Genomic DNA, 19,641 nt, shown 5'->3' with positions numbered 1-19,641 from the left:
AAACACCGTAAAATTATTGTCGAGCCAGTTAAAATAACAAATCGTCGGGACGGGCTGATTTTTACATAAAAAAAGAAGGCACCCTTTTGGAATCTCATTCAATTTCCTTTTCCGATAACAAGTAATATCACAATTCAGTGCTTCGTCGACAAAATACCGAGTTTTGTTCTTGCAGATCTTTCGTTTGTTCCTCAAAATTTTTCTTCGGAGTACAACAATTAAATATCATTAAAAGTAGCAATATGGCTGCGCAGAGAGAGTTCACATGCCTGACTCGGCAATTCCTTCGTCGTCTGAAACACGATTGAAGAAAAAAGTAGCACTTTGGTTTCCATGGGACAAGTTTTTAATGGCGAAATTGTTTAGTAAAGGCGCAGGGTTAGGTTAGAGGCGTGCACAAGTACCAACCAGAGCAAAAGCCGCCTGCACAGATGAAAGGAAAGAGAACCAGTGGACGGAGACAGGGCAGGGTCATCTCGCCTTTTCTGAAGCACCGACCGCCGCAGCACCTTTGCCTTGGGAAACACAACACCTTGAGTAGTCAAAAGGCCGTCACCACCCAGCTGAATCCCATTAGCACCAAAATTTTAAGTTGATCCAACCTCGTAACAATTTTACTTTAAATTTAACAAAATTTTCAATTGGTTCAATTATTTAATCAAAAGATGTTGATTTTCTAAAAATTATTATTTTTAATTATTTGCATCAGGGTTGACGAGCGCTCTGAAAGAGCGCTCAAAAGAGCGGAGCGCTCGCGAGCGGAGCGCGAGCGTCGATTTTTTTCATGCCGCGAGCGGGAGCGCGAGCGTTTTTGTCAAAAGAGCGCTGAAAAGAGCGCTCATTTACGCTCTTTTTGGGGACCATAAATTGGTGAAATATTGGTCGAAAAACATAGAGAATTTTTCATTTTCCAAATTTTCGAAAAATATTTGTATGAAACTCAATGGAAATAACTATATTTTTAGACCTTACATAAAATAGCAATGAAAATAGAATTGTACGTAAGAAATATTGAAGAAAACCCATCCAAATAACAATTTCACTTAAAAAATAGCGACCCCAGAAAAAGAGCGCTCGCGAGCGCTCTTTTGGGTAAAGAGCGCGAGCTTGAGCGCTCGCGTGAGGAAAAATTGGAGAGCGCGAGCGCAATTTTCAGAAAAGAGCGCGAGCGTGCTTAAAATCAGCGCGCTCGTCAACCCTGATTTGCATATAGGCTGAAGGTTATATTTTGGATTTTTAAACCACTGAAATGACAAAATTTGTTATAATTAAAATAATGGCTAGCAAAAAGTGATTTTTTTTCTCGTCAGGAAGAAAAATTCGAAGATTCTATAAAATTATCCCGTTTTTGCTATTCTGAAAGAAAGTTGAATCCACTTAAAATGTGACAGGGCAGAGAAAGATGGGGTTGATTTAGGGTTTACCGTCGAAGCCCTCGTTCTCGTGGATCTCGCGCGGCCCAAAGTCGTTCTCCTTGCCCTCGAGCACCGCCAGCAGGCACTGGTGGATGCAGATGTACTGCTGCTCCGTCTGCACCATCCACACGCGCTCCTTGCGCATGGCGTACACGATGCCGAAGATGTCCACGGTGTCGTCCTTCTTGATCTGCTGCAGCAGCCGGTCCAGCGCGATGAACGTGCCCGAGCGGCCGACGCCCGCGCTGCAGTGCACCACCACGGGCCGCTGGTCGGGCGGCACGCGGTCCCTGAACGCCCGCACGAAACGCACCAGCGTCTGCGGCGGGTCCGGCACGCCAAAGTCCGGCCACGTCGAAAAGTGGAAGTGCTTCACCAGCCGCGTAGAGTCGCCCTGAAACAAAATTGTATCAAAATTGGCTTCAGCTCGTCGAGACGATTCCAGGGATATGTTACAAGGTGGGGTTGGAATAAAAATTGGCCGTAGTCTGGGGTTTTGCAAATTCCGCCATTTTACAAAAATGGCCGCCATCAGGAATCTTTAAACGGGTGTAACTCTTGCATTTTTCAACTGAAATACATCTTCCAATATATCGTTGCACTCGCCTAGGCAAGGGCTATGCGAGAGCAAGATATATTTTTTTAAATGCATAAGTTGTTTTTAAACAATTTTAATTACATTTGATCATTTTGGCTAAGTCTACCTTTTCAACTGAATAGTACTTAACAAGACGATACCAGGGATATGCGACATGACATAGTTTGAATGAAAATCGGCGATGGAGTGAGGCTAGGAAACTTCGGACAATCCGCCATTTTACAAAGATGGCCGCCGTCCGGAAACTTCAAACGGGTATAGCTCTCGCACTTTTCAAGCAAACCGCAACTTCTAATATATCTTCGGAATCGTCTCGGCAAGGGCTTTGCAATTACGCTAAACTCACCCTGCACATCCTGAACTCGGAGACGTTCCAGTCCTGGTAGTGGCTCTCGTTGAGGATGGTGACCTGGATGTCGCCGTAGTAGACGGGCTGCGTGTCGTAGGGCCAGTAGTGGTCGCACTTCTCGCGGCCCTTCTCCACGCACCTGGTCAGCATGATGATGGCCTTGCTGTTGCTCTCCCAGCAGGTGCGCCAGAAGTCGTCGCGCGTCGAGTGCAGCGGGCCCTGCGTGACGATGAACTCGCGCGGCGAGTTGCAGCCGGGCACGTAGTTGGCGTTGATGTAGTCGCTGCCGTCCTCGTCGTCGTCGCTCGGCTGCAGCTTGAAGCGCGAGTGGTCGTACGGCAGGATGTTGGTGAAGCGGTTCTTGGGCCGATTCAAGGGCAGGTCCGCCGCCGTGCACGCCTGCTCGCGGCCCACGTGCTTCAGCTCCTCGAACTCCTCGCTGAACCGGAAGTCCGAGTCCGCCGACATGATGCGGTAGTGCTCGGCAAAGTCCTTCAGCTTCACAGGACGGCTGCAGTTATATAAAAATAAAATAAATTTTAAAAAATTTTAACAAAATTAAGACCTGGTTTCCATGACGCTGTCCGGCAGAGACATGGCGTCGTTGTGTCTGGCCTCGAGGTTGTTGCAGACGTTCTTGCGCCTGCGCACGGCCATGACGAAGACGAGCAGCACGGCCAGCAGCACCACCGGCACGGTGAAGCCGACGATCCACGCCGTGTTGTCGTTGTCCGTCTGGATGGGGAAGCTGTAGAAGGTGTCGGTGAACTTGTCCGCAAAGGTGAACGCCCTGATCTTGACGCTGTACGTGGTGCCCGACTTGAGGGGGCCGTTGCAGTAGCCCGCGCGGCCCCCGCAGTTGGCGTCGCTCCCGATCGTGAAGTCCTCCACCGTCGAGTTCTGGAACAGCTTCGAAGGCTCCATCACCTTCGCACCAACAATTAGCAAATTAATTAATCTTTTAAAATAACCCTCAGCACCTGATAGGGTGGCCACGAATTGTAGGCCTGCACGTCCTTCCAGCTGGGCATCTCGAGGCCGGACGCGTTCTTGCTGGTGTCCTCGGCCACGATGATGGCGTACGCGACGACCTCCCCGTTCTCCTCGGAGAAGTAGTTCTTGCGGAAGCGGATCTGGATGGTGCTCGAAGTCCTGCGCACCTCGGTCGGCACCACCTGGCTGCCGGGCTTCGGAGGAGCTGCCAAGGTACAAGGTCAAAAGTGAACGTAATAATCGAAAGGGCATCAAAAATTGGTACCGAAAATGGGCGTTTTGAGTTTGGTCTGGCTCTCGGGGCCATAGCCCACCCTCGTCTTGGCCTGGATCTTGAACAGGTACGTCTTGCCAGGAACCAGGTTGCGGATGACGCCGTGCAGCTCGGACGGCTGGAAGTGTTCCTCCTTCCACGTGTTGGATTTCTGCAAGTGAAATTAACTTGAAATGACGCAATCCAATATTTGTTTGCTTGGGCTCCAAAAATTCCACTCGGGGTTTAAACAAAATCAGTTTTCAACCTTTAAAGCCTCTAAAACATCAAACTAGGTTGGACAATTTTGATTTTCAAAAAAAAATTTTAACTTTTCCTGTAATTTTTTTCAAAGGAGTAGGAAAATTTCTATTAAAATGTAGAAATCTAAGGCCTTTGCTTGTTGTTCAACCGACCTCTAATCCATAGGTGATGGTGTACTGGAGGATGATGCCGTTGTGGTCACTGGGCGGCAAATACCACTCGAACTCGATCTCCTTGGGCTTGACGTGCACCGGGACAAACCGCTCCACCTGAGGACAAATTTTGCTAGTTTATTTGAACCGATTTTGAGAAAGACGAAAGGTCGTCGCACCTTGTTGGGCACCGACTCCTGGGTGGAGAAGGTGGCGCTGACGGGGAGGGACCTGCGCAGGGCCGAGGACTCGCTGCCAGACCTGACCACCACGGTGAAGGTGTAGTTGCGGTGCGGCTTGAGCCCCGCCACGGTGATGCTGGTGCCCAGGGTCAGGTTCTGCAGCAGCACGCCGTCCAGGTTCAGGTACTGCACCTCAAAGGTGTTGTACTCGCCGTTCGGCTTGTCCCACATCAGGGTCACCTCCGTGTCCGTCACCCTGGACGCGTTGATCCACTTGATGGGGTTCGGATCTGCAAGCAAACACATAACTCAGGGTCGGGGTAAGGTCTCAGGGTCGGGCACACTCACGCAGCCGGTCTTGGCGCTGCAGGGGAAGACTCTCGACGCCGTCCGACACTGTCCACACGGTGATGTTGTACAGCCGCCCTGGCACCAGGTCGCTGAAGGTCACCTTGGTCTCGGTGTCGTTGGCCGCCTTTTCCTTGACCGGGATGCTTGGGTCGGACAGCATGAAGCGGTACGTGTCGAAGCGGGACACCGACTTGGGCGTCTTCGTGTACCTCAGGGTCAGGGCGTCGCTGATCTCCTGGTCGTTCACCACTACGATCTCCGTTTGAAGCAGTGGCACTTTAAAAAGGTCAAGAATAAAATTAAACAATTTGAAATGATACAATTTTTTTGGGTTTCTTTGTATTTTATTATAAAACGTTTTGAGAATTTCATTATGCCATTTACAGAATTTCTTCTTAAATTAATTTTTAAATGAAATACTCGAATTTTGTGGAGTTGCAGGTCAAAGGGTCAATGACCTTTTATGAACTTGTCACCATTCTGTGCGAATTGTGACACATGACCGGAAAGAAAACGTCAGGGCAATAATTATTTTTTCTAGCTCAAAAAGGATATAATTTATCATGTTCAAGGTTGATTTTTATCAACTGCCCTTTGACCCTGAACATTTAAAAAAAATTAGGCTAGACTAATTATCCATACAATGGCCTCTCAAGTAGGACAACTATCTTGAATATTTAGGAATATTTAAATAAATGAATCATTATAATTTATAATTATACTTTTTGGCAGGATATTTTTACAATCACGTCTTTAAAAAATTACCAAGCCGCTATAAAATAAGAAATTTTGAGAAATTTTCAAAATCCCAAATCTTTTGGTATTTCAATTAAAGGGAATTCAACCTTTTTCCCTTTAAAAAGTTTCCCAGTAAAAAAATGAAACAAAAAAATCATTCAGTTGATGTAAATTAAAAAAGGGTGGGGGTGTCCTTACTTGTCCTGGTGGTGAGGGCGGTGACCTCGCTCTTGAGCCCGTGGGAGGTGGTGAAGATCTGGAGGCTGTACTTGGCGCCGGGCACCAGTTCGCCGACCAACACGCGCACCCGCCCGTTCAGCTCGACCACGTCCGCCGAGGAGATGGTCTTGTTGCCTGAAGTCGGCGCCCTGCCCTCCTCCCCTTCCCCCTCCTCCTCCTCGGGCTCCCCCAGCTGCTCCTCCAGCTTCCACGCGATCGAGTACAGGTCGATGCGTCCCTCGGGCTTTGGCCACTCCAAGGTCACGTTCACCGAGTCGATCAGGGACACGATGTTGGTCACAGGGTTCGGCTCTATTTTGGTCAAAAGGTCATTCAGGGTGATTCAAAATCTTAACCTGACCCAGGCTAACTTAGTCAAGTCTGGGCTAACTTAACCAAGACTAGGCTAATTTAAATTAGCCTAGGTTATTTTCATAGTTAAGGGCTAAATTAACCTGGTCCAGGCTAACTTAACCTTGGAATTAACCCAGGCTAACTTAATCAAGATCGGGGTAATTTAACCTAGCCTGGTCTTTTTCCTAGTTGAGGGCTATATTTTCCTGGGCCAGCCTAATTTAACCTTGGCCTTAGTCCAGGCTAACTTAGTCAAGTCTGGGCTACTTTAACCCAACAGCCAAATTAAGCCATATGAACTTAGCATGGGCCAGATAAAAAAGAAGTAAAAAGATCAACTTACGGACAGTCTGGGTGACCTCGAGGGGGTCGGTGCTCTCGACCCCAAAGCTGGCTGTGTTGACCTGAATCAGGTACTTCTCCCCGGCAATCATGTCGGTTATCTCGGCTTCGTTGACCTTCACAGGTGGCAATTTGTAAAACTTGCCGTCGTCTGTTTGGTGCCTGAATGAATAGTAAAGATTTGGTAAAAAAATTTAAAAAAAATATACAAAATATTGATTTAAATTAGAAATTAAAGCTGAAACGGAAGAAGTCCCATGTTTTGTTTAAGTTTTGCAATTGTTAGTGATGATTTTCTTCACCCACCTAATAATGTATTCGGAGAAAATGGAATCCGAAGGCGGCTGCCACTTGACAATGACCGAGTTGCTGGTCAGCTTTTCGATGGTCAAGTTCCTCGGCGGCTGCGGATCTGAAATTCAGCCATTTTTTAGGATTATCTTGAATCCCAAATAAGGTAAAAACACTGACAAACTGCCTGGAAGTTGATGTGGGGCTCGCTGCGGAGGCCGTGGCTGATGGCGACGACCTGCAGGTGGTACCCTGCGCCAGGTTCGAGCCCCGTCAGGGCCAGTCTCGACTCGGAGGTGATGGTTTTGACGACGTTGCCGGTGTCGTTGCGGCTGTACGTGACCTCGTACTCGTCCTGCTTCGAGTTCACGTCCGACTTCCAAGAGATGTTCAGCCCGTTGTGCGTCGGCCGAAGGTCCTCGATGATCGGCGACGACGGCCCTTTTTGAGAAACAAAAACACGTCAAGAAATGATTCGCCGGAAATTTTAATGAAGTTCCAAAATCATGAAGATATATTTTGATAAAAAGAGTAAATTTTTTAATAAACAAGCTTATTTTCAAAAAAAAAGTGAAACTTTTATGATTTTAATTCATCATATTTTTTTAAAAAACAGATCCATGTGGAAATAAATAAATCGTATTCAAGAAAAAATTAGGTACTTGTGGCCTGGTAGATGGAGGTGCCGTTGCTCTCGACGTGGTTGCTGATGGCGTGCACCGTGACCGAGTAGTTGCGTCCGGGCAGCAGCGACTCGAGCCGGATGCTCGAGTCCTCAACCACCACCGTGTTTGTGTCCCGGTCGCCGTTGTTTGTGTCCACCTCGTGATAACTCAGCTGCAAGTTTCAAATTTTGTACAATCTGCAGTAATTCCCAATCCAAAGCCAATCTCTATTTGTTTTTTATTTCACTAAATTTTACATTAATCAAAGAGACTTAATTGCTAGATAAAATAGCACCTTTTTTGGAAAACAATTAAAAAAAGTTGTGCAAAATTTAAGTCATTTAAATAATTTTGTGGAAAAACCTCTCGAGAGGCTGGTAGGTTCAAAATTGAGATTTTTCATCCACAATGAGAAGAAAAATCACATTTTCTGACATTTCAGATTGTATAGGACATAAAATTAACGAAATCAAAATTAATTTTTACCAACTTTTGGATTCAACTACAGCCAGGATGAAAAAATTGTAAAAAAATCTCATGTTTATTCAATGAAATTAAACTTAAAAAAAAAAAATCAACTTTCGGTGGGAATTTTTGAGAAGCAACTTTTAAGAACAGAATAACAGATTTTCAATTTTTTGTTTACCTTGTACGAGTCTTGGAAGCTGGCCGGGTTGGGCGTCCACTTGATGATGACGTCACCGGTCTCCTCGTCGGTGCTCGAGCTGAGGTTGATGACGCTCAGAGGAACTGCAAGTTTTTATTTTGTTAATTTTTCTAAAAAGTAATATCGAAATTGCGACTCTCACCGAGGGTGATGTTGGCGCTGGTGGGCCAACTGGCCACCTTGCCCGACATGGTCTTGACGCTGACCTGGTACGTTTTGCCCGGCTCGAGGCCGTCCCTGAACTCGAGGATGCGCGGACTCTCCTTGCCCTTGATGACGGGCGCCGGTCGACGCATCCCCGTCAGCGAAATCTGGTACTTGTCGAATTCGCTGCATAAACAATTCAAAGTTATTTAAAAAAAAATCATAATTTTTTATCAAAATTAATCATATTGAAAAAAGGGAAGGTTCAATTTTTTAAAAGAATGATCACAAAATTTCATTATAACTTTATTTTTGAATTCATTATGAATTTCTCTTGAAAAAATTCCAAATTTGTTTGAAATTGGTTAAAAGTAGGTTTAAGCATTTTTTTTTTAATCGCAACTGAAGTAAAATGTTGAAATGAAAAAAAAATTAAAATAATTGAGGTTTAAAATCACCTATTTTCAGCAATTTGATTAAATAGCACCTTTTTTTCATTGAAAAAAATATATAATTTTCAAAAATTAAGTCTAACAAATTGCCTTTTTCACTTATTTTTGCTCAAAAATCAATCAATATTTGCCACAAAGGACCAATTTTTGTGTTTCTAGAATTTGACATTTTTACCTTTGACCTGCCGGCGCGTCCCAGACGACCCTGAAGGAGTTGTAGGTGATGCTGTTGTCGTCGAAGGAGACGCTGAGGGGTCGCTCGGGCACGGTGCGGTACTGCGCGGTGGTCGGGATGGACACTTCGCCGTCGCTCATCGTCTGCACCGAGATGTTGTACGCCCTGCCCGGCACCAGGTCCTTGAACGCGGCCTGCGCCGGCCCCGGCGGCTCGCCCTCGTCCTTCACGTACAACACGCTTTCCCGCGCGTCCGGCGGCTCGATCGACACCTGAACAAAATTTTCAAGAAATATTCGTCAAATAATCCAACACAAAGCAAAATACGAATGATGAAAATGTCGATGGAACTATTTATTTTGACAATAATCATTGAAAGTTTTTTTTTGTCGACAAAAAGCAAATATTTTGAAAAATTCTCAGAATTGCCCATTTAACAGGAGCTCAAATTTTAAAAATCCTACCAAATTATTTACAACAATGCCTGCAAATTCTCACCATTAGTAAAACAATTCCACAGACTCAATTTGTATTTCGACCCAATTTTGTTGCAAAACCAAATTAATAAATATATTTATAAAAAGTTCCAGTACCTTGTAGTAGTCGAACTCGCCGGGCGGGAACGGCGGTTGCCACAAAACGAGCAGCGTCGTTTCATTTCTGAACCACACGATGAACTTGCCAGGAGTGTTCGGCTCTGAAATTCAATTTCAATTTTCAAATTCAATTCATTTTGGAATTGTTGTTTACTTGTGGTGAAGTTGTGGGAGGTGTAGGCGATGCTCTCCTTGCCATCGTAGACGGAAAAGAGCTGCACCTGGTAAGAGGCGCCCGAGGTCAAATTCTGCAGGTTGAAATTCGACTGGCTGCTCTCGAAGATTCGCGCGCTGTTCGCCACCTCAGGCAAAGGAACCACCTGAAACTCACCAAGTATATCGGTCTTTTTATTTAAATTTCACTTTTCATGGGTTTAATTTTAAATTATTTTAGAGATGTACATAATTTTCTGTTTACTTTAAATTTCTTACTGAAGCAAATTTAACTAAAAAATTGTAATCACGAAGAATATTTTTAATTAGAAACGCATTTTCTTGAAAATTTGGAGAAACTTTTGAACTCTTAAAACTCATCAAGCTGGCTAATGAATCAAATTTTTTAAAGAGGAATGTATGAATAATTAAAAAAATTAGTAAATTTTGTTACAAAATTTAACGATACAATTTGATATCATGATCAAAATTTCAGGAAAATAAACAGTTTTAAATTAAAGGGAATTTAGTCCTCCTCAAAAGAAACTCGATTTCCAGATGATTTAAAAATCTTTTTGAAAATTTAGAGTTCAATAATTTATTTAATTGATTTTTAAGTTACAAGTTCGTCAGTTTTCATAAAAATTAAAATTACGTTTCATTTTCAACAAATTTAGCAAGAATTGCAAATAATTGAGAATTTGAATGAACCTTGAGTTTGTAGCCGGTGAATCCTCCCTGCTTGGGAGGGCTCCAGTTGATCTGCGCCGAGTCGCCACTCGCGACCGTCACTGACAAATTGGACGGTGGGTCCGGTGCTGAAAAAAAAATAGACAGAAATGAGAATCAATTGCGCTCAAACAAATAGCATTCTGGGCGATTGTTCAATTAAATTGATGAAAATTAAAGGAAAAATTCAATTCAATTCTAATTTTATGATATTAATTTCCAAAAATAAAATTACAATACAAATAATTTTTAAGCAGAAAATTAGAAAAGTAATTATGCAAGTAATAGAAAATAAGTCAATTAACGATAATGAACTTCATTATTGCTTAAATTCACACAATTCAATAAGGTTGTAATTTCAAAATTCAAAGCTTGATTACAATTTTACAGTTGTAAATGAAAAGATTAATCAGATTAAATCAAAATTTTAACTTGTTAATTTTAATATTACTAATTTCCACATGGAATATATTGCGTAAAAACAACTTTCTTGATAAAAAGATTTTCGCCAAAAGGTAAACTTTTAATTTGCATAAAATCTTAAATTTTTTGCACAAAAATTTGGTCAAATTGAGAAAAGGAAGAAGAAAAAGGTTTTTACATTTTAAAATTTGCTAAATTTTCCCAAAACTATACATAAAAAATTCCAAATTTTTCCTCGTAACTTTTGCAAATTTAATTTAAATAAGAATTTTGATTCAAAATTAATTGCGACTCACGGGTGATGATGGAGGCGCGCCAGGTGAGGAGGTCGTTGAAGGTGGAGTTGGTGTAGAAGAGCTTGAAGGAGTAGAGCGTGCCGGGCAGGCCGTTCCTGAACGCGATCGTGTCGTTGCGGATGTCCCTGGAGGAGAAGGTGGCGTTCGGGGGCGGCAGCCCCCGCGGGGGGTCGTAGTCGAGCCGGTAGATGCCCCCCTCGGAGCTCGGGTTGCCCGGGATCTGGATCACCAGGTCCGTCGCCACGCCCACCTGTGTCCAAACACGCCGAGCAAAAAAAAAATTAATTCTAATTCGGGAACCAAACTTTGCATCCGGCGCCGCCAATAATTTCAAACTTCCTGCTTTGTTTCGCGGCGCTCGGGCCAAATTTAAACCCCGAAGCTAATTCCCAGAAGGCTTCTTTTTCCACTCGAGATGACTAACAACTGAATCAAAATATACACAATCCTCTTTGCCAAAAGCTAGTTTTTTTCCGAGCCAAGGAAGAAATAATCGCCAAATAATTAAAAGCAGCACTTTTGAATTTTAAGAAATGCTCATTCATTAATTTAACTAAATTCTTGCAAATTTTGAACATAATTTCTATTTAAATCAACTTTTAAATTTGATCATTGTTCAGATTTTTCAGATATCATTTAACAATTTTAAGAAAATTAATTGATCATTTTTAATTTTCTTAGTTTTTTTGCAATTTTATATTCATCAAGAAGGCAATTTCCTTTAAATGAACAAAAAAAAATTGTAGATTTTTGTAAATTTTCTTTACACAGAAAAATTTGCACTTCTTCACTCGATTTTATTACAAAATCAGCATCACATGTGAATAAAATGCATTATTTCAATCGAATTTGAATAAATGCAAATTTTTATAGAAATTTTGTGAAATAAGAATATCTCTAATTTGAGGTAAATCAAATAATTTATTTGTGTGATTAACAAAATTGCATTTACATATAAAGAAAATCAGTTGAATTTTTATTTCGGCCAAATTATAAAACGAATATTGCGGAATTAGATGATTTTTTTTTTTTTATTAACCAAATTGCTGACGGATTTGGATATAAATTTTGCACGCGATTGTCGCCGGTGTTGTGCGTCTCGTTGGAAGCGTTTTCCGGTCGCGTTTAATTGTCTAATTATAGGAGTGACATGCGCTGGGGGCAGCGAGAGAGGAAGCGTTGCAATTAAGGACATTCCTCTGCGCCACGCCGCTGCACCCACACCCATCATATGCAAACGCGGCCTTCGTTTTTCTCCCTGGCCAGCGATTCACGCAAATTTAAATAAAAAAATCCATACTTAATTTAAAATGAATTTAATTTCATAAAAAAATTTACCAAAATAAAATTCTCCTTTTATTAAACGAAAATTATTTAATATTTTAAAATTATTTTATTCTTGAATTTAAGCAAATGCAAATAACAATTTGACAAAGTTTTTGCACAAATTCTGCTTCGAATTGCAAAACTATATTGGTTGACTTCTTTTCTTTCTATTGGTTAGCGGTGGATATTTGTAACTGTGAAAATTTCGCGTCGGCCGGCACAGAGTGAATGCGCCGACATAACTGGAAACTTGTGCTTTTCACTGTGCGCGGAGCAAAGTGGGTTAGCCTATTAGCTTTGCAGGCCAATTCAGCCGCGTGAGAAAATGCAGCCTTCTCTCCTCTGCTAATTTCCAGCGACGCGAAAATAAAACTAAACAAAACCAAAAATGTTTGCGCTCAAGATCACGAGCGAGCCTGATTAGCGAAAAGTAAAATGGACACGCGCCTAATTATCACACTCGCGTAAATAAATTCGCAGAAATATTTGCGACATCCATTTAATTTTTTTTCTTACTTTACTTCAAAAAAAGAAAAATAAATAGATAATTAATGAAAAAGTAAATTTTGGATGAAATATTGAGTGGAAAATTAAAAATTTTCTGTCCGACTTCATAGAGAATTAAAAATTATCAGGTTTCATTGATTAATTTTCATTAATTAATTGATTTGGAGATCATGTTTTTGCTAATTATTTAATTCTAAATATTGGATTAAAATTAAAAAGGTTTTTATGTTAAAAATCAGGTATGTATGAAGCTTGAAAATAGTAAAACTTTTATGAAATATACAATTTTTAATTGAAATTTTTAAACTGATCTATTTTTACTGTTCAAATAAATTAAAACTGAGCATGAGGTCATTCGATGTGACTTTACTTGAGTGGCAAAAAAGTCAGAGCGGATCCGAGTGTGTGAGAATCGAAACCCTTTTCTCTGCAGCAGTGCGTGCGTAAGTGCAACAAAAACTCAGTGACGCACTTGACAGAAAAAAAACTATAAACGGGAGCTGAAGATTAATTGTTCTCACTGAAAAAAAAAACTAATGGCTGCAGCAAAGAATAATTTAAAGCTTCATTTAATTTGAAAGAAAAGAGTTGAATTCAAAAAATTTATGAAATTTCCCCTGCAAATTAAATTAGTCATGTAAATTATGTTTCACATCATTTTAATTAATCAAATTAATTTTTTGATATAAATTATTTTAGCAATCTACAAAAAATATTCAAAATCAGACTTTTATTTCCACTTTTTCACTAAGTTTATAATTCATTTGGTCAAAAGCAGGTCAAAAGAAATTTTGATTTTGTCAAAAAGAAATAAAAAAAAGGCAGAAAATTGTAGAAATAAACAATAATTTTATCGTTTTTAGGTTTTTAGATCAAACGAAGCCGACTGATCAATTTTAAAGTTAACGATGCAAATTTTTTCAACTTTAATTAGAAAAAATTAGTCATCACTTTGGTTCTTATTATTACTAATTTTTTTACAGTCAAATGGTTAATTTTTTTAAGCGGCGGCAAATGCAATTGGACTCGAGAGCTTTTGTAGGAAATAATTGGCGTGACGAAGGAAAGGAAAGGGGCAATAAACGCGCAACTGCAATTCGAGCACGCCGCTCTAATTTTGCCCACCAAGGCGACCAGACAAGACTTTATGCAACCGCACGCAATTAACTCCAGCGCCCGACTAATTACTTCATCGCCACGTTCAATCACACGTTAATTTTGTCGAATTAAGGAAATAATTCAAATTGTTAATTAATTTTCAAGATGCATTTTTTTACAAATTATGAATGTTGGCATGCAAGCAAATTTTTTGATTATATTAAATTTTTTCTCATTTTATATTTATGTAAGAATGGAAATTTTACGTGGAAACAAAATTATCAGAAAATTAAAAATTACAATTAATCGTAATTTTAGTTCAGTTTGATTAAAAGTCTAAAAGTGCCATTTTCTTAGAAATTTTGGATTTTAGTGCGTTGAACGCGAAAGGTTAAAAAAAAAGAGCTGACCAGAGACAAAATGGAAAACGCGGACGTGCAAGAATTTTATTTGCTTTTCTCGTAATGAATTTTAAACCATGCTGGCGACGAATCTCGTTAAAAGTGCATTTCCTGTTTGGCGATGATGGAATTTCCGATTGATTGGCACAGGAAATGGCGATTCAATCGCTTTGATGGAATTCGTCCCCAAAATAAAATAAAAAATTATTTATTTCGGAACATTCCAGAGACGGTGGTTTTGTGTAAAAGAAGGCACTTCTCAAAAAGTGAAAGGCGAAATAAATTGTTCCCAAATTGGACTTTGTGACTTTTCACCATTTGTCAACTTTCTTTATAAATTTTTTATTTTACACCAAGTTGTGAATTTTTATTTATTTATAACTCAGTAAATTGTGCTGGATATAAAAAGAGTATTTAATTGATTATTTCCTTGGAAATTTCGTTAATTCAACTGTAAAATAATTAAAATTAAACATTCCATGGTAATTAAAAAATAATAATAATAAAAATGTAAAATGTTCTCTGAAGTTTTTCTTTTTCTATGTGAATTTTAATTCACGGTTTTGTTTAATTTGGTTTCTGTGAAAATGTACTTGATAAAAAGGCGCAAAAGGGCAAAATTGAATTAATTAAGTTAAATATTTAAGACTTTATTAAGTCTTCAGATAAGAAAAGTTGATTCAAGAGATATTTAAAAAATTTAAAATTTAATCGCTTCACTGGAATTGGCAAAATTATCGTAACCAATGAAGAAATGAAAATCTCGACTTGACCTTTTCAAATGATTCTTTTTGTCCTCTCGAAAGGAATGAATGAATAAGCAATTGAATTAAGTTGACTAGCCTTTGATGCTGCGTTAATTGAAGCCTTTCACGCGAGTGCATCAAACAAGTGACACACATTTAATTGCCATTCTCTCCGTCTCTGGCGCGTTGGCCAATCGACACAGGTTGGACGAAAAAAGCAATTCGTCGAGGTTCGGCAAGAAAGTTCGCACGTCGGCTTGAGCAATCCACTTTTTCCACGCGCCACCGCAGCCGAAAGGAAAAAAACAAGAAAACGAGGATTTCGCAGCAAACTTTCTTCGATTCGGAAAATTTCGGTTCAAATTGATCAATAAAATTACTGAAAAAAATAATCCAGCGTGGAAGTTATTAAAAAATTTTTAAACAAAAATTTAATCTTCTTTTTCTGACAATTTCTTCAAATTGTTCATTCAATTATTAATATTTTGGTTCAATTTGCACTAAAAATGGTTTTTTTTTTTGAAAAATGTGAACGAAATTGACTTTTAAAGGCTTGTAAGGAATCCGTACAAAAGTTTTGGTGCTCAAAATCGCACAAGTGCTGAATCGGCTGCCGCTGAATTTCCTTCTCGCAAAAAGAGATTTCAGTTTTCTTCACAATTTTTTTTTTGCTGCTCTCGTCCGACGTAAAACTGCATCGCGGCGTGGATTTATTTGATCTGATTCTTTGCCAACGCGGAGAGCAAAAAAAAAAAAAAAAAAAAAAAACACGCGCTGTCCACGCGTGAAGTTGAAACTTTACACGTGTAGCAACAACAGCTGCGGCCAAACCATCGTAAAATAATTTTCCTAATAAACTTTCTTTCTTAAAAAAAAGTAATTAATTAATTGTATGAAATTTGTACAGTTTTATTATCCCATTTTGCAAAATTGTATATAAATCTTATTACTAATTTCACTAATTGTATGAAAAAAAGGTTAGAAAAAAAAATCATCAAAATTTATTCTATCAGAATAAAACCATTTAATTATGTTTTTTTTTTAATTAGCCGGAATTTTGGATTTTCTTTCATTTTACATTTGTAAATGTTCAAAGCTGATCTGGAAATAGAAATGACGAAATCACTTACGATGATTTTAAAAACTGAGATAACAGGAAAGAATATAATTTTTGACGCATTCAAATAGTAATTATTACTTATAATTATAAAAATAATCATAAAAATTACCAAAATATTTGTATTTCATAAAATTTATTGGTGTTTTATAAAAAAAGTGATGAGGAAAGTTTTCAAACTTCCGAAGCCTCCAAAGTTGAAAACGATTGAAAACGATTTAATTTTAAAGATCTGCAATTATTCAGATTAAGCGTGAAAACTAGAACATGACGTCTCTTTGAAGATTTCCACCAAAATACTCGGAATAAGAAAAAAAATTATTTATAAAATGCAATTTTTTTTCAATGATAATTTTATATTTTCAGGAGATAAAAGCAATCACGTTGTTGGATCGGCCGCGATAATTTGACGCCTTTTCTATTCTATGCTCGGCAGGTTGAGAGAGAGAAGTGGGGGAGGCGAGTCGCAGGCAAAGGTCTGCTCGCTTGCTTAGGTAAAACTGCTCAGGTACGCGAGGAAAAAAGGAGCTGTTTGGATCGGCGCCAAGGTCAAGAAGCGGCAACGAAAAAAAGGCGATTCTTCTTTTTGCATCTCATTTTCTTTCTGGCGAAAAGTTCGGCTTTCGAAATTATTTTGCTCAAGAAAGGATAAAATTGAAAACCTTAAACTGCTTACTTAAAATTTTTTATTTCATTTATTTAAATTTTATCACTAACAAATTAAAAATAAATATCAAATTATATTTAAAAAATTATTTTTTTTATATCAAAAAGTCTAAAAATATAATTTTAAAGTAATAATTATATTTATAAAATAATTGAATAATATTTTTAAGATGAAATAATAATTTTTTTTATGAATTTTCATTATTAAAAACTTGGAATTAAATAGTTTAAAAATTAACATTTAATTTAAAGTCGTTACAACTCTTTATATTATAATATTGAACTTTTCTGGACGACAAACAAACGAAAAAGTTCATCTTTTCTTATTCAAATAGGAAAAGACGCGCGTGAGAGAATGCGTTTGTTTTCCTTTTAACACCTCTCCCTAAAAAAATTTTACATTTTTCTAAAGAAATTCCTTTTCTGCTGAAAATCAACGTTTAAAATATAAAAATTAGGAATTTCTTCTATTGATGGTCACGATTTAATTTAATCGCCTTTTCCGAATCCTCCAAAGAAGAAAAGAAAAACGGTTTCCAACCTTTAGAGCCATCAAAACTTTTTAACTAGTCAGACAATTGTAATTTTCTGGGCACAAATTTATTTGGAAATTTAGAATTATTTTAAATATTTAAAAAATAATCAACAATTTCAATAAAATTTTTAAGCTCCGCAAAAAAAGTGACCGAAAATTGGGAAAAATTTGCCTTCGTTTTTTATGGTGAGATGATTAAAATTAGCACATTTTCTTTTTTAATAAAGTACTTTCAAGATAAAATGTTCTTAAAACCAAAATCTACCTTTAAGAAATGATAAGAAATCTGACCATTTGATCAAATTAAACATTGTGTTAATCGAAAACTTTTACCGCACTTTATCAAGTTGAAATTGGACGGCTCGTTAATTTCGATAATTTGTCTGCGATGTGAATTATTTTTTTTTTGCTTTGCCGAGAGAAAGTGGAGCAGCAACGAGGAAGCTCACGAAAAACCACACCTCCAAATTTATCTCAAAACCTGATCAGATTCAATCAATGCTTCAATTTACTTTCAAATACTAATTGAAATATTTTGAAAATTTTGTTGTCCAACAAATTAAATCAAAATATTTGTTATAATTTCACAAATTGCAATTAAATTGAGAACAATTTTACAAGTATTAAAAATTTCAAATGATCAAAATGTATTCAATTAATATCTTTAAATGATCGTCAAATTAAAACTAGTATAAAAAATTAAAAATTAAAATTTTTTAAGTACAACATCCAAAATTTAATTTTAAATTGTTCTGGTAAAATTTTAATGGCATTTATTCGGGTTGATTTTGGAAAATCTCAAAATTTAGTATTAAATTTTATGATTCCATCTAATCTTTTAAAATTTTATAATTAATTTATTTTCGCTTTTCTTTTCAATTTAAAATTAAAAGTGCTGCATTTAAATTAACAATTTTGTTTGTTTCCATAAAAGGATAAAATTTTCAGGCGTGGGAACGGTGAATGGAGACGCGCGCGTCCTTGAAATCTAATTAAACCGTAATTAACTCGAGGCTTTTGCATCAAAAACCATACATGGGCAGAGCGCACTTTGCGCTCTGCGCTCGCGCTCTGCGCTCATGAGCGCGAGCGCAGAGCGCGATCGCACGATTTTCAAAATCGTGAGCGCGAGCGCAGAGCGCGAGCGCATTGGTCGCTGAGCGCAGCGCTCAATTGCGCTCATTTTGCGCTCAAACCAAGAGTAAAAATTCCCGAATTTGATCAAAAATTGTAATGAAAAACAGTGTTTTTATACCAAAAACTTAAAACTGATCCCAATTTTGGTGATTTAACTTCAACTTTATCATTTCCAATTGCCGATGTATTTTTTGTTATATTAAAAAATTGTCTAAAAAGTCGCACTTTTTCCTCGGATAAAAATATTTTTGAGCGCAACGCGTGAGCGCAAGACTTGTTAAAAATTTGAGCGCGAGCGCAGAGCGCGAGCGCAACATTTTCAAAATCTTGATCGCGAGCGCAGAGCGCGAGCGCACTGTTGCCAGTGATCGCGAGCGCGAGCGCGAGCGCAAAATTGTTGAGCGCACCCATGTATGTCAAAAACACTTTTCAACGAACCGAAAACAACAGGGTCAAATTAAAAAACAAATCCGGACAAATCCGGCTTCGAAACAATTAACCAAAATTATCATTTGAACTGATTCAATAATTACAAGATTTGTAATAATTTGATTATAAATTTTTCTTCCAATAAAGTGGAACAACCTACAATTGACGTGACCGAAAATAAGAAAATACAATTGCGAGAGTGCATCTGTGGCGCACTTTCTCTGGCTCGGGCCGGCTTCAGGCTTTTTCTGTTCTTATTTTTTTTTTGCAACTCTGCATTTTAATTTGACCTTAATTTCTGGGTAAAATTTTTGCTCACCTGGACGGTCAGGGCGATGGCAACAATCAAGGTTCGCATCATCTCCTCAGGGTGAAAAAGTAATCCGCGCTAGCAACGAAACATTGCTCGTCTCAAAATCATGTTTTTTTCGCCACCACAAGTCTGTCCGAAGAGGGTTTCGCACGGGAGCAGTCGGACACTCGCTGGACACTTATTCCACCGTCGGCTGTCGACGCGGCCTCATGACTGGGCTGCTCAGGCTGCTGCTTGGCTTCAATTCGAAAAACATGAGCGAGAGGGGAGACGCCGCAATTTATTTTTCTTTCGCTCCGAGCCGGAGAGAGACCAACAGGTGGGGAAGGGGCCAACGTGCCGCCGCTTCGCCCACTGTCGCTAGGAGGCAGCACCGTCCGCCCGACGCCATCTTTCTTTTCCCGAGCATAGTTGTGGTGTGCACAAAGGAGTTCCACTGTAAAGTCAGAAACTCATTGAATGATTTAAGATGTCGTCACTTTCAAGTACAAATAACGTAAAAATAATTCAGAAAAACGGGTTTGAATCAAAATATCTCTATGAAAAGAGTTTTAAAAGAGACAAC

At 38.8% G+C, this 19,641-nt stretch overlaps 1 protein-coding gene across 2 annotated transcripts; it reads right to left on the bottom strand.

Annotated features, from left to right (window-relative positions):
- Positions 1-24: 24 nt before the first annotated feature.
- LOC132195958 (tyrosine-protein phosphatase 10D) lies at positions 25-19,304 on the bottom strand. 2 transcript variants are annotated; one of them, XR_009441713.1, is made up of 23 exons: positions 19,083-19,304; positions 10,802-11,051; positions 10,065-10,171; positions 9,355-9,520; positions 9,198-9,301; positions 8,605-8,876; positions 7,976-8,163; positions 7,813-7,916; positions 7,164-7,338; positions 6,682-6,942; positions 6,517-6,622; positions 6,212-6,372; positions 5,494-5,826; positions 4,555-4,833; positions 4,204-4,496; positions 4,025-4,141; positions 3,621-3,780; positions 3,343-3,560; positions 2,928-3,289; positions 2,360-2,873; positions 1,425-1,809; positions 409-515; positions 154-293 (listed from the first exon to the last, which is right to left on the bottom strand). XR_009441713.1 is itself a non-coding variant. In XM_059618283.1 (22 exons), exons 1-22 carry the CDS (start codon positions 19,122-19,124, stop codon positions 262-264), a joined length of 4,629 nt encoding a protein of 1,542 aa, XP_059474266.1. In that variant the 5' UTR covers positions 19,125-19,303; the 3' UTR covers positions 25-261. The 2 variants fall into 2 exon arrangements, 1 of the variants encoding a protein (XP_059474266.1); XM_059618283.1 differs by lacking the exon at positions 409-515 and having other exon boundaries at positions 25-293; positions 19,083-19,303.
- Positions 19,305-19,641: the final 337 nt, after the last annotated feature.

This window comes from Neocloeon triangulifer, unplaced genomic scaffold (genome assembly GCF_031216515.1).
Source record: "Neocloeon triangulifer isolate White Clay Creek 2 clone unplaced genomic scaffold, ASM3121651v1 ptg000011l, whole genome shotgun sequence".
NCBI lineage: Eukaryota > Metazoa > Arthropoda > Insecta > Ephemeroptera > Baetidae > Neocloeon > Neocloeon triangulifer.
The sequence above is the reverse complement of the archived record's forward strand: the minus strand, read 5'-3'. Positions and strand labels throughout refer to the sequence as shown.